General features: G+C 41.9%; 1 protein-coding gene across 2 annotated transcripts; it reads left to right on the forward strand.

The window, feature by feature from the left end:
* The first annotated feature begins 1,501 nt into the window (after positions 1-1,501).
* Positions 1,502-14,328, forward strand: LOC148414405 (insulin-like growth factor-binding protein 3). Of its 2 annotated transcripts, none has more exons than XM_088429440.1 (4): positions 1,502-1,963; positions 6,145-6,386; positions 7,549-7,668; positions 12,062-14,328. In XM_088429440.1, the coding sequence occupies exons 1-4, from the start codon at positions 1,585-1,587 to the stop codon at positions 12,185-12,187; spliced, it is 867 nt and encodes a 288-aa protein (XP_088285566.1). In that variant the 5' UTR covers positions 1,502-1,584; the 3' UTR covers positions 12,188-14,328. The 2 variants fall into 2 exon arrangements, with proteins under 2 accessions (XP_088285566.1, XP_088285567.1); XM_088429441.1 differs by having other exon boundaries at positions 6,145-6,382.
* Positions 14,329-15,520: the final 1,192 nt, after the last annotated feature.

Genomic DNA, 15,520 nt, shown 5'->3' on the forward strand with positions numbered 1-15,520 from the left:
CGGAAGGCGTCGTACTGATTTTCAATGTCACCGACTTAAGCAATATTTGTGGCATTATGTTACAAATTATGTATTTTTTTTATGATGTCGTAAAAGAATCAATGGGAAAAAAACCCAAAAGGGAGCTAAAGTTTCCAGCAGACGATTAAAACGTGTAAAGTTTCAAAATGCAACGATTACGACATTGTATTATGAATGCACCTGGATGTGCAAGATTTTGTGTACAATGATAATCATTGTCCAAATTTTGGACCATATAAAACCATTGTGTTTACAATTTTAGAGATGTATTTTCATAGCATTTATGACATTGATTTTTCTGCGATTTTTGTAACATTCCGTCGAGCGACGGTCAAACTGTCATCAAACAGAAAAATTCTTTGTTGACTCGGGTTTCATCCCAAGACAGTAGGTGGCGGTAGAGACCAGTTAATGGCCGTGTCATCATCACATCCCGGACTACAAAGACAGACCATACAACTTTTTAAAGTTTTTTTGTGGGTGTTAATAAATGTAACCTACATATGTATAGATAGAACTGCTGCCACTGGTTGAAGTAAATAAATAACTTTTAATTATTACAACTTTAAAAGAAATTAGTGTATTTTTTTTAAATTTATTTATTTTTTTTAGTTTCAGGCCCTTTGACGCACTTGGTTATTTTTTCAGTTTTAGACTAAGATGTAATCTATACAAACGCTGTAAAAAATAAATAACTGTTGTTGAAAGTTGATTTATATTGCATTTTCCTTTTGTTACAGTTAAAAACGATACACGTTAAGGTGTACAATTATTGCAGATAATAATCTTATTTATGGTCGTACTTTGTAGTAGTTTAGTCAGACGTGGTCAGTTGTACATTTATATATTTTATTTTTGTATTCTATTGGTATATATATACTTTTTTCATTTCTAAATTGATGTCTCTGGAGCAAGGAGAAATTAGTCATAATTTTTATGTTAGTTGGCTGACACCATTCACGTGCAAAAGCAGCAAAGGGTCCTTTTTTTGGTGGTGGTGGGGGGGGGGGGGGGGGGGGGGGGTGACAGGACCAGACAACAAAGGGTCATTGAACCCGTCACTCTCCCACACACAGACTCACAGCCACACTCGCATTTGGCGCCCCCTATGGACGACTTTAAGCAAGGTTTCACCATGACATGCGCTTGATGGCAAAGAGTTATGCAAAATGCATTTTAATCGCTTGAAATTCGTCCGTCTTTCACACGGGGGAATAATGAACGATTTCGGTGACAGGTCGCTACGAGGTAGATTCCAAAAGTACGCTAAATCCAAGCTGCAGATTGAGAATCCAAACGGATCGAGCGGTTTGGAGGCGTCAACGTAGTTTGTGAGGGCGTTTAGTCATTTGTTGTGATAAAGTGAAGCACGTTGCTCAGCGGCGATGGGTGAGCGGAGTGGAGGCAATTCATCAGCAGTTCCGCGGGGGGAGTGACTACAGTCGCGGGGTCTATATATTGGGATGTTTTGTGCGGTGGATTTACGTGAATGAGAGCGCAGAACGAGTCCCCGCGGCAGGATTATTTTTGGTTTCCTCCCCCCAGCCCGCACGCCACGCCGCCATGGATCCGCGCATCTTCCGCGCGCTTTGCGTGACTTTGTCGCTGGTTTCACTGGGCCGCGGGTCAGGTGCTCTGGGCCCGGTGATCAGGTGCGAGCCGTGCGACGACGGCGCGCGCCTGTCCTGCAAGCCTCTGCCCAAGGACTGCGCCGAGAGGGTCCGAGAGCCGGGCTGCGGATGCTGCCTGACTTGCGCGCTCAGCTTCGGCCAGCCGTGCGGCGTGTACACGGGCAGATGCGGCGCCGGGATGTCCTGCCAGCACCAGCCGGGCGAGACCAGACCTCTGCAGGCGCTCCTGGAGGGACGGGGCGTCTGCGCCAACGCCACGAGCGCCCGGCGGATCGCGGAGAGACCGACGCCTCCTGTCAATGAACTGCCAGGTATGCGAGGCGTGCACCTTGATTACTCGCGCTCGCCTTAACGGCGTGCGTGCGCGCACACTGGCGTGCATTGAGGACTTTGGAACGGCGCGCGAAATGAGTACAGGCTTGTCTTTATGGCTCATACTGGACCTTTATAGGCTTCTAATTAAGTGTTGGGGGTGAGGGACAAGAGAGTCTTCAATGTGAGCTGCACAAGTAAGTGCGGTTCCACTCTTGGCGTTGACTGAGATTGAATACGAGATTGGGAAATTTGATGGGGGGTTTTCGGGAAATAGTGAAGTGGCTGCAGAAAGCAGATGGATGGGAGAACTCACCTATGTGCTGTTTTTTAAATGATGGGATTCCTTTGCCACCATCTTGTGGTAAACTGTATGATGCTAAAGAATCATTTGAGGAATTATGTAGAAGTGAGTTGGGGTACTTACAAAAGTAAGTGTGACGCCATTGAACTATGTTGAGGTGACTGTGGGTGTGATTTATCTAAAGGTAATATTTTGCGGCACAAATAGCAAGGAAATAAGTACTGGTATCAGTCTGTCATTTAAAATTGCAGTTCTCAAACGGGGGTTACATAAAGACACTTCAGGGAGTTTATGAGATTTGAACAGTTCCTGCTGGTATAAGCAAATCTAGTTCCACTAGGGCTGAATCTATCAGAAATGTTTAGACTCATCATTCTCGCCATTGTTTCATCCATTAGTTGAACAATCAAGTAACATTTCAATTTGCACTGTATTGCATTTTTTTTTACTGTATATTAACCAAGTACTGTTGAGTATTTCTATTTAGAAAAAAAACTAGCAACAACTAAGCAATGAATTCATATTGTATCATAAACGTTTTTGAAAATGATTCACTTATAAGTTCGGGCATTGGTTTTCAGAGTAAAAACAGATTTTTGCTCATGTTTAATTTAAACACAAAAGATGAGTCTAGTTTTATCAAAGACTTGAGAAATCTGAGAATAAACACTGCTGAGAGGCTGAAAAGAGAATATTTGGACATTTTTAAGTTAAACAATAAATTACTCACATATCAAAACGCTTGTCGCTTTTTTAATTACATAATTGATGACTTCATTCATTTTGACGTCTCCTAATTCAATGCAGGAACAGGTCATTTTTGTTTTCAAATTAAGAGCAAATTAATTGGTGCATTGTAGTATAAAAGTCTTGATTAAAATAAAAGGGTTAAAAATAACCCAATTAATTCTGGGTCTTCTCGTGTTGCTAAAAAAAGGAATTCCGGAGATATCGGTATAAACGTTGCATCGAAAACGATAAATCAGACACAAAAACCAAGGTTTGAAAACCACTGATTTAGGGTATGAGTTTTTAGGCCACTTTCTTTTGGGCCACATTGTAGTTATGGTTTCCCTCAATACAGTACGACCACATATACGCGGCAAATTACTTTTGAAATCAGAAGCCAGTAAATAAATGCGCAACATAGCTCACGTTGACAAAAAATGAGAACGACTTACAATTGATGCGGACGCCTTGCTTTCACTGGCCTCATAAAATGATGTGGTGGGCCGGGCCGGGCCGTGCCCCCAAACCTTCAGCTTGCCACATGTGATTTAGTGCGAAAGTAGAGAGCTATTCTGCAATTAGTTGCCATGTCATTCCATGTTTATTATTATCCGTGATTGACTGCCAACCGGTTTGGGTGTAGCCCATCTCCCAATCAAACTTAAAGGGATAGGCTCCAACTCATCTGTGACCCCGATACGGAAAACTGCTTTGGAAACCGGATGGATGATGGATCGGTGTAATATTTGACATTAGGGGCAAGAAATTAACCGCCGTTACGGTACACGGTAGTCGAAAAAGTACAATGTCTGTTAACTGATTTGTGGTTCTTTTATAACCTTGACGACAACCTAGCGAGGTACCACGCTGTCTAAAAATAAACCCCATAGAGTAAATTGGTGTATTTATGTGTTGTGGGGGTTTAAATTGACTGTTATCATAGTCTGGTTTGTTACTAGGGCGGTATCCTCAAAAACACTACCTTTATATACTCGACACTTGACATATAGCTAGAATTCATACCATAACATTTTTGGTCCCGTAAAAGGTACTCGTTTGTTTAAAAATAAACACAATAGGGTATATTATTGTATTGCAGTACCTTTGGTGGTAAGTAATTGAATGTATGGCTTGTCACTTTGGTGTAACTCCTTTACAAGCTTTACTCTTGACTTTTAGCTTGTGATCATGCCTGTACCCTTTTGGTCTCAGAAAAAAAATCGCTGGGGTGTCTAAAAATAGGACCAATGTGGCGCATAGGTGTATTTTTGTAATCTGTTATCTGGAAGTTGAAACGTAATACGACTTATCACTGAGGTGATTAGCTCAATGTACAGTAGCACTCTTATTCTTAGCTTGGGTTCTAGAGCTGGTATTAAAAGTGTACTATGATATAAAACGATACAGCAAAGGTGAATCGCGATACGTATTGCGATATATTGCACGTTGAACATTCTTTTTTAGAAAAAAGCATCATGTGCACATTTTTTATTTCAAGCATGTCCGTGATTGTGTTAATATGCGGCAGGAATACAGAGATTAGCAGTTAGCCACACAGACTCCGTACTCTTCGAAACAGATGCGCGACGTCACTCGCGTTGGTGACAAAAAACAGAAACCAAGGAGAAATCTATTGAAATAATTGATGAAATACAGTGAAACTTCGAGATACGGTTGCTTCTGTACAAGTTTTTTCTTCATATTAAGAAAATTACGTAGCATATGTGCCTAGCATATAACTGAAAAGACAAAATAAGACAAAAAATACTTGAAATTTCAAAATCCTTATTTGAATTAAACGCAACATGAGATTCGACTGCTCGTTAATACGGATGGTATTGCGCTTCTGGGGAACACATACAGGTGCTTACTACGGATAACTTCAACATTGTGTAGGAGCCCAAGATATGATTACAACAGCAGAAACAAAGAAAACGCAATCTTCGTATCATAAAGTATCTTTTTCTGCTGTTTGCCCTCATACTCTGCCGCCACTTTTGCTCTGTAACATTGCCTCACTCTAAAGGTAATGTATTGCATTAAATGTAAAATACGATTCAGAATATGACTAAAATAAGGATACAAAAGCCATTCTGGAGCGGAGCGATTGAAAAAAAAAGAAATATTACAAATATAAGGCGTTTCGAAACAGATACGCGACATATTGGGAAACTGAACGTCGTATTGCAACAAGCGTATTGCGTCACTTCGTATATATCAATATATCGATAATATCGCCCAGCACTACCGGATTCATACTTGCATACTTGGGAAAAGCGTTAGGGATACCTCCCTCGCTTTGGACCCACTACTTTGTGGTTCAATAATTACTCATTTGCGGATTAGATCAAACTCTTTTGGCTTCTCAGTGGGACAGAACCCCAAATAGGAATCATCTTTATACCCTTGACTTTATAATTACTGCGAAGAGCTTCAGTAGTATTCCTTTGCATGATACCTTTATGGACTAAGATCAATGGGGCGGAACCCCCGAAATCCATCATCTTTATACCCTTAACACTATAATTACGACAAAAAGCCCCCGTTGCATTTTTCCTGAACATACCCTTAGGGATTGACATTTTACCTCCTGTTATGTGGAAATGATTTGCATACCGCTATAAGCAATGACGCTAGCAGAGGCAGGGAGTCCGTCGAGACTGTTGGACAGTCCGTCAGTCTGCCCGTTTTACCAACGAGAGTGCCCCCCCTAAAAAAAGCGAATTAAGCATTGACGGAAAGCGGGTTTTGGCTGTCATTGTTTTCATCACCCACCGAGGGGCGGGTAATCCGAAGCGTGGGTAAATTAAAGAAACTGACGCATGATTACGGTTTGGTTTGAATGACTAACCGGTAAAAATCTGTGAAAAGACCACCTCTGATTCAAGCCCCTATTCCTCAGATGGCCAAACATCGTTGCGAATCTCCGAAGGTATCGGCTGTTTCGATCTCGTCAGGTTTTCAAAGGTCCCGATCGCTCTCTAAATATTACCGTACTATACTTTTGCCCGTTCCGCTTGTTGTAAGAATATTTCGAAAGCCTGGCAACCATCTGGCGAAGGTTTACGACCCGGCCTATCAGTATTTGAATGTGCAACGAAAAGACAGCAGAGTGAGCAACCGCGCGCTCTTTCAAAACACCGGCAGAGACCACGGAGACTCAGGACGAGGACCACAACTCCACCGGCGCCGTCCTCCCTAAGACGCACAGCAGACCCACGGGACCCGCGAGACCTCCGCTTAACCCCTTCCTGCCCTCCGCCAAGGCTGACATCCTTCGACGGGAGCATCAGAAGAGAATTAAAAGCTTCAAAATGGAAGAAGTACCCGGACCACTCCTGACAGACCAACAGAACTTCTCCCTGGAGATCAAACCAGAGCCCGAGTATGTAAGTACCACAAGCGATACTTTCCTTCCCCTGGAGTCGGAATGTTTTTCTCTTCTCTCCCTTTCTGTGTTTTGGTGTTTTTCTCTTCCCGCGGGTGCTGAAATGTTTTGGGGGAAGCGTGCTGAAGCTTGGCAGGCGCCGCGACCAACAGAATGGCACGGCAGCGAGCGGAGGACCGTGGCCCTGCGGCTGACCTGGGTCAGGCGGTTGTTTGACCACAAGGCGTCCGCGTGCCGGCTGCGCCGAGAGCCAGCGGATGATGGATTGGCCGGCTCGAGTGCCTGTTGGGAAGCCCTGCTACTATTTCCATCTCCTCTTTTGGCCAGAGACGTCAACGCACACGAGAACCGGGCTTTGGCCGCACGGTCGCTTTAATTAGCGACCAGAGTACTTGGAGCTTAGGACGGGCTTTTTTGGCTCGGACTTTAAGCTTCCCCCTTCCCACATCCATCCATCAATTTCCTATACCGCTTATGCTGTGTCAGGGAGCCTGTCCGGGCGGACTTTGGGCGAGAGGCGGGGAACACCTTGGTCTGGTCTCGAGTCAACATTACAGGAAATTGAATTATGGACTTGGTCTGACTGAAAATTGTTTTTTAAAACTTTTTGCTTAACGCGGCAGAAAGTGTGACTCCGGTGCAACCTGTCGAGCCTGAAAGGGGGCTCCTCCCTGTTGCGGTCCCATCTGAAGGTTTCTTATTTTCCCCGGATGGAGTTTTCGAGTTTTTCCTTCTGGGAGCTTCGCTCATTGAGTATTTGTAATATTCTTTGCGATGCTATCTGCGATTTTCTTCACCCGTGAAGACCTTTGAGACTGTTGATTCATGGCTATACAAAAACATGACTTCATCTGACCTTCACCTATCGTACTGGGTTGGATTAAAACAAACTCTTATTCGAGCAAGTTCGATTGGCATCATTCAAGTCGTGGTCTACACTAAACAAGCGCATGAAGAAGTGGTCACAGCTACCTATGGAGTCTGTGGTATACGCTCGCAGGCATGCCTCCTGTTCTCCATAAATTTTCCATAACGCTTAACCCCTTTCATGGTCAGCGGGTTTCACACTCACATCTGCAGTCAAATAACTGTATGAAATGTCTTAATTGACAATAATTACATGATGAACTTACTGTAACTGATTATGCGCTCCCTTGCGTCAGGGTCCCTGTCGGCGAGAAATCGAGAGCATCCTCAGCAGCCTCAAGATCACAGACATCCTCAACCCACGAGGTTTCCGCATACCCAACTGCGACAAGAAAGGCTTTTATAAGAAAAAACAGGTAGGAGGCATTCGCACAATCAACAAGGAAACAATTCCATAACTATATTATCTGCTGCTCACTAAACATGCACGGTCTATCAATCCTTCTTCACAAAGTTGATGACTTAACTATTAATGCGCAATTCAGGAAATTTGTAGGTAACGGAAAAATCCAGAATTAGAAGGTGTTTCCAGACTTTTGACTGGTGACGAAGTTTAGCCGAAAACATAAACGACCCCCAAGAGTGAACAAGGCTGAATCATTGTGCAGTATTTTGCCTCATGTCTTGCTCGTTACATCAGAAGCATTTCACATCAAAGGAAAAGTGTTGAAAAGACACTAGGAAGCTGAAATTTTACCCAGATGGTAACAACATGCCGAAGTTCGAAAAATAAAAATACTGCACTAAGGTTGAACATCGGTACACAAGTCAAACCAAAGCAATGGATAAAAAAATGGTTTCATTCAAAGTTCAACATAAATGTACTCATAAAAATAAAATATCCTTGTTAGAAACACAAAATCACTCAAATGAGGGTCAACACTCACAAAAAAATAATGCAAAAAAAAAAAGTAGAAAGCCACAACGATTAATCAATAGATGGTCAACTGATCTCATTTAAAATTGTCCAAGAATCCTAGTCAAAATTCTCATATTTCTATAGTCCTCCACAAAAGCAGATTTATCTTAAATGTGAATAAAACATTTGAATAAGTTTGCTTTTACTTTTGGAAAACAAAAACCTAACCTTTCACCCAATTATTTTATAATATGGAGCAAATCAGTCACTGCGTCTTTCATTTATGCTAATTTACTGTCAATTTAAACTACTGTCCTTCCTGTATTTCAATGAATGAAAGGAATTTTTTTTTTTTTTAACTGGTTAATCAAAAAACTATTGATTATTCAATTAAAAATAATTAGTTGTGAAGCCAGGTTTGACAGACAGACTTACTTGAAAGTTGACATGAATATAAAATCGGTGAAGGAGCAAACTAGCAAAGTACAAAAGGAAGGAGAGACAAATTGAGAACAGGTGGAAATAATCAGGGCGGGGCAGAAAAATCACACTGGCGCACAAAGAAAGATCAAGTTGTCTGAAATGATTGGAGATAAACTTACAAAATAAAACAGGAAACAAACAAAATTCTTGGACTTGGGAAGAATTTTAGAGGATACTCAAGTTATTTCAGCTGTAAAACAAAACAAGAAAAAGTTTATATTTTGTGTTGATATAAGAATTTTCATTCAAAACAGAGCTCGACTATTTGGATGCTATTTTCAGTCGACGGCTGGTGGCAAAATGTAATTGAATTGAACTTTTTGCAGTCTGCATTAACTCATTCAGTGCCATGGATGAGAATTCTCATCTTTTAAAATAGTAATAACAATAATAAATAATCAAATTCTGGTCAAATACATTTTTTTTTATGGAGAGGAGCTGACACCCTTGACTAATGCTTACCTGTAAGTCAATTTAGCACTGTAATGCTAAGTGTGACCATTGGATGGCAGTGTTTCAACACTGCTATTACATCCATCAATTCTAACTGAAGAATGGAAGTCGATCATAGTCAAGCATACGTAGACATAGCACCTACTATTCTGTTGGCCTTGCAAGAGGAGTGAAACTGCTAAATATACTGACCCTCTAGAGCATAGGTGTGGAACTCCAGTCCTCGAGGGCCGGCATGCTGCACGTTTTCCGTTTTTCTTTCCCCAACACACCCGATTCAAATTATTAGCTCATTCGCAAACTCTGCAGGAGCTTCAAAATGGTCCCAATCATTTGAATCAGATGTTTGAAAACACGTAGGATACCGGCCGTCGAGGACTGGGGTTGGACACCTGCGCTCTGGAGGTTTCCTTTTCCAATAACGCTTGGCGCCGAAAGAGTTAAAAGCCATTCAAAGGCCAAACGCCGCAGTGACTCAAACCGCGGGCCTCCTGCAGCCCAATTATAGACGTGAATCTGTCCTCCTGTATTCATCGGTAGTTATTAGAGCCTCATCATTGCACCGCCACACCAGTGAGGTAGACCCCGAGCCACTGGCACTGGAGACTGCGACCGCGGGGCCCAAACCCCAGCGGCGCTGCCCGCGCGGCCGCGGGACGACGCTCGGGAACCTTCCCAGCGAGACAGACGTCAAGGTGGCCGCCGGCACCCGGCGTCCTCGCCCCATAATTGCTGGACTTTTGAGAAGCCGTCCCAGAAATAGAGCGGCGGCCGTGCCCCCTCCCCCCCTCCCTCAGCCCGCCCCTCCCGCATCCCTGGGTTGTAATAAATGAGCGGTTCCGACGCGTTCATATGGAGGCACTTAGGGCGCCGCCGCGTCGCTTTTCTTATGACGCGGCGCGGCCCGCCGCTTAATGGACGCGCTCTCCTTGGACCTGCCGATCATCTCAGCGGCCGGGCTCCTTGTTTTTGCTGACGGATGCGAGGCAGTGCGCCATGCGCACGCAGGCCTCCGCCGCTTCCTTTCTAATTGGGACACGCGTGCAAAGCGTCCCTCGATAGCGAAGAAATGTCTCCCCGGAGACATCCTGCGACGTTTGGTTATCCCCGAGCGCGAACGTCTGCGTGTTCGACTGGAGCTGGGGGTTGACCTTTAGTAAAATTGGCAATAAAATAACAGCCCTCGGGTAGCTCCACGCAAACTCTGTAAGTCATTTGTAGTACCCATAATTTGGAGCTGTGGGGTATAATCAGCAACAGATGATTCGTGCTGCCACCGGCTCCTGAAAATAGATCTGGGTTCTCAGTTGTTCACGAAGGTCCCTAAGCAAATATTTGAGCAGGTTTCTGTTTACCTTTAAGGCCTCTATATGTGTGTGTAACAGGAGGTGGACCATAAAAGTTGCTGAAAATACCACAGCGCGCCGCGCCGCGCGGCCAAGGCTGCGTCCGCTCAGGCACAATCTGCCCATTAATGCCTCTTAACTATTGCCGTTCTCCTCCATTGACTAAAGTGGCCCGGTAGCCATAATGCCGCGCATTCAACCTTTTTTCGATGATGTACGCCCTGTGAGAATTTTTTTTTTTTTTCTCCGAGAGTACCACCTAATCAGTACAGCATTTTTACATGGGGGGGGGGAAATATTTAAAGGGGAAGTCAACGCTCCCCACTAGTCTAAACACAGCATCCTGATTAACCCTGGCGGTGTTTTGTTACAATTGATGAAAATTCATTGGATTTTGTTATGATATCGGAGAAGAATCAATGGGGGAGGAGCTGAAATTTCCAGCGGATGATTAAAACACGTAAAATTTCAAAATGCGACGATTTTTACATTTCGATCTGATTGCGATTGAACGCGCGAGATTTTGTGGACAAAAATAATCACGGTCCAAATTTTGGACCATATAAATCCATTCTAATGACAAATTTTGAGATGCATTAGAATAGGATTCATGACACTGATTTTCCTGCAAATTTTGCAACATTCCGTTGAGCGAAGGGCAAAGTATGTCAGCAAACAGAAAATTCTTTTTTGAATTGTGTTTCACCGCAAGACAGTAGGGGGCGGTAGAGCCCAGTTAATGGCTTTTTGGATCATTTCCCTCCACATCATTCTCAAAATATTCCAACCAAGGGATGGAACACTCCTGGTAGTGAGATAAAAAATTGGTTGAGCCATGTTAAACTTTGACGTGTCACAATCTGGGTGAAATTTCAGCTCCCTAGTTTCTTTGTTCAGTACTTTCCCTTTGATGTGAAAATTCTTTGATGTAAAGGTCAAAAGAAAATGTGGCCCATACTCCCATATTTGACAGTTGCTAGGTAAACTAGGTGAATTATTAATTAATCGAACATAGATTATGAATAATAAATAAATAAATATAGTCTGCCTGAATTTGTGATTTTGAAATGCCCAAATGCCTTTGAATGCACCACGTGTCCCATTAACTGCTAGCTGCCAACGCTTGAGACTTGTGCCTTACCCTGCAATGATTGAGAAATTATATTTCTTTGCAAATGAGTATTATTTTTAAGCAAATTAATAAGTGCTTGGCATGCTTTAGCGCTGCATCGGAAATAAGCAGCAAAACCCATTCATTTTTCTCCAACTGCCACGTAATGCAATTTCCAGTTGGAAGCGAATGGAAAATTGTGCTTTTAAATACTAATAAACAGCAACTTAGTTATCCAACAAAAGAGAAAAAATTAATTTGTTTTTTTTGCTGAAAATCTCTAAATGAGTTTAACAAAATAAAGGCATACAATGGAGCCACTGTAGCCCAATTTAACAAGAAGTTGCTTCATGTTCCAATTAGTTTGCTCTCAATTAGAAAACCCCTACTTTTCCAGGCTTGGCATTATACATCCTCCAGTTACATTTGATGATACCTGCAGAAACCTGATCAAATCTCAAAAGCGCTAAACTAGATTATTTTTCCCACCCCCACAGTGCCGTCCATCCAAGGGCAGAAAGCGAGGCTTCTGTTGGTGCGTGGACAAATACGGGCAGCCCTTGCCAGGTTTCGATGGGAAGGAGCGAGGAGCGGCCCGGCACTTGAGCTCGCAGAGCCAATAAGAGCCCAAACGGGACTTGAGGGAGGGGGAGGGCTAAAGATCTGTAAACAAGCAGAGACGCTGAGGATATTGGGAGGGAGCCGATATGCGGATGTTTGCTCTCTCTATCTGCGGGAGCTTTTTATACCAGGAACAAGATGGATTCCTCATGAAAGTTTCCCACAAAGAAGAGGAAGACTCCAGCGATCGATGTCCCAAGCTGATGGAACGCTCGGTCGTGCAAGCAGCGATGACTGGTCTTTTTGTGCACGGTGAATTGTCAAAATCAACAAAGTTCGACGCCATCCTTCACCCTCGTTCGATAACCAAGGCACGAAAGCTTCCTAAATAATGTTTGTGGAGGACACCTAATCAGGGCTGAATTCCCACGTCAGATTTGGTCCAAGCGTGCAGGGGCGGAGCTACACCGTGCCCCGAGGCGACCCTGCATTTCAAGGAAAATATATGTGACTTTCCCGCCATTTTCACATGGATGCAATATTATTGGATCTCTTTATACTCTTCAATGAACTGTAGTTAACACAAATTTAATAAAGGATATTATTATAGGACCTTTTTAAAATCAACTATCCTATTGAATAAATGACTAAGTTCCCTCCCTCCATTTTTTAAAAAGAATATACTTAGGTTGAACATGAAATGAATGGTTATTATTATTTTCTATACATGAACTGGGCTAGCGATGATCAGTTAAGGACAACAAAAATTATCTTTACCTCACATGTGGATTTAATGGCGCTGACAGAAGATGCTTCAACAGTAGTCCATGATTAAACCTGAGAGTGAAGCCAAATGTTAGCTACCGTGAGGTCAACACCTTCCTGATCTTCTTCTTCTTGACGATTGAACCGCGCATGTTTCATGCTTGACTGCCCCCTACTGATTAAAATTTGAACAAATAAAACAGAGCCACTATAGATTGATTGTAGTCACAGGTTATACCCTGGGGTAATACAGCCATTGCGCTTTTTAGCAAGTTTGTTCATTTTTATAAGCTCGGTGTTTTCTGCAATGAAATCTTGCTAACTAACTAAATCAGTTAGTGTTTTTAAGCACACAGGTAGCATGAGGCCACTAGGCGGTGCACCAATTGAGTCACATGATAAGACGGTGTTTTCATACGAGATTTTTTTCTCAAGTACCGCAAAAGTGCTTTCCACGTTGCAATAAACGAACATTACATCCTCTAATTTGGGTTGGGAAGTCTTTCTCCCCTTGAACAATGCGTATGTCTGCAAGAAAGTTCCAACGAACCAAACATGGTTCCGGCGGAGCTTACATGTGGATATTTTAAGTGGACTGACCCGACTTGGTCAACTTTTTTCTCTCACTCTTGCTTATAATTAATCCAAATGCAAACTCCTAAAAACTTATTAAATATCTGCTTCTTATGTTCAATGTCTATGAAAAAAACGTTACTTTCAAACAAACAGCATGGCCGGGAAATCATTATCATAGCATCCGGTCCTAGATTCATGAAATAAAATGTACAAATTTTGCCCAACCTACCATTCTGAGACCCGGGCTTTTAATTTGTGTCCACTGTTGTGTCAATTTTGTCTCAACAAAACAACAAATTTATTTGCATCCCAACCAAATCGGTACAATATGTTTGGGAAGGCCAGGTGTCCTCTTCTGGGTACACTAGACGAACAAAGATTCATACAGTAGAGCAAAAACATTGTTGACAATGTCCACAACAATGATTACACTGATTGTGGATGACATGTTAAACAATTACATTCTCCAAAAGAAGCTTTTCTTACTCAGGGAAGTCAATATGCCCAGTCTGTGCGTGCATCACCTAAGTTAGCATAGCAATTAGCATGAGGGTTTCTGATTAACTGCCATTTAATTACCATAAGAAAAAAGTGTCCTTAGTTTTGGTCGCCATTTTCTAGAGGGGTCAGGAGCCCAAAATTGAATGACGCTGCATTTCTGATAACCGCCATCGAAGAAGCGCACAATTTCTTTCTTTCAAAATATTTTGACTCATGTTTGTATGAAAAACTAATGCATTACCATCGGCTTATGTACAGTGTATGTTAATGGCGAAAACTGAGGTATTTTTGTAAGTGTGTTGATAACATTTGGGAAAACCCCGTTTGAGGTAAATGTGTAGTTTGCATGTACAGTACAAGGCGTTGCTTAAAAGTCTATTTTTACTTAATAAAGGCTCAATGAAACTATGCATGTTGTATTTGAGTTCTTTTTGTCTGTTATATCCTCCTTTTTTATGATTATTTTTGGAAATAAATCACATACGACAGGAATCAACACTTGAACTGAATGTTTTAGCATAAATAAGAAATGTACTCAAGTCTAATTTGCACTAGCTTGTTTTTAGTAGTTGAGTATTTTAGCGGGACATTAAATGTAGAGTTCCAAAATAAAGGAAAGAACTTAACAAAGAACAATAGGACTGTTTAACAATCAATCCGTATTGGCTGGGTTTTATTTGTTCAATTTTTAACCAGTAGGGGGCAGTCAAGCACCAAATGTGCGATCTGCTCGTCGAGAAAAAGAACAGGATGTTATTGACCTCATACCAGCTAACAGGCTGCTCCACCCTCAAATTTACTCATGTAATATTGCCAGGAAGTGACTTCAAGGACACTATTACATCTCTAATATACATACAAAAATTATGTATGGGCTAACCGAGTGGTAGCTAATGTTTTTTTTACCTTAAATGCCAATTGCTTGCACGCTAATGTGAATTGCCATTGCTAACTGGTTAGCATAGGAAAATTTTGTTGGGGTCTAAAAATTCATGATATCCAGAATTCACGTCACGTCAACTCATGCTCAACTTTAGTTTATTATTTTATTTATCTTTATTCAGTTTATTATTCGCTGGAATCATTGATAGAATACGAAAATAAAAAACATTTGATATTGACGACCACACAGACATGATATGCTAACAGCTAACGCAGCAACTGATTCCTAACTTTGACAACACAGTCATGCATGTACAATAGCTTTTCTCGTACTATAGTTTTGTTTTTGTTTTGTTTTTTCCAAAGCAGGGTACATACAGAAAAAACAGGGGTAAATTTTATCCCCCAGCACCTCCTCTGAGCAAAGTCCTTCAAGGCCTGATTATTGGTTATCCTTAAAAGATTATTCTTATTGACTGTCTTGTGATGCGGCGTGTTGAGAGTGAATTTTCCTCATGATTGGAAGTGAAGATATGAGAAAAAAATAACACGCATACTACATGAGGGAAATTAACCCTTGCCATTTTTTTCCCTGTGATTGCGTTCTCATTTATAAATTTGCATGATTAACACGATTTTTTTCTTCTTTTCTCCAAACCAATAAAACTATA

Source organism: Hippichthys cyanospilos, chromosome 12, assembly GCF_059441005.1.
Source record: "Hippichthys cyanospilos isolate Australia breed blue-spotted pipefish chromosome 12, RoL_Hcya_1.0, whole genome shotgun sequence".
Lineage (NCBI taxonomy): Eukaryota > Metazoa > Chordata > Actinopteri > Syngnathiformes > Syngnathidae > Hippichthys > Hippichthys cyanospilos.

Bases quoted from the DNA above. Each gene is read 5' to 3' on its own strand.
- LOC148414405 (XM_088429440.1), top strand. From the start codon at position 1,585: ATGGATCCGCGCATCTTCCGCGCGCTTTGCGTGACTTTGTCGCTGGTT. The intron at 1,964-6,144 runs GTATGCGAGGCG...AAACACCGGCAG, and splicing joins TCCTGTCAATGAACTGCCAG to AGACCACGGAGACTCAGGAC. The intron at 7,669-12,061 runs GTAGGAGGCATT...CCACCCCCACAG, and splicing joins GCTTTTATAAGAAAAAACAG to TGCCGTCCATCCAAGGGCAG.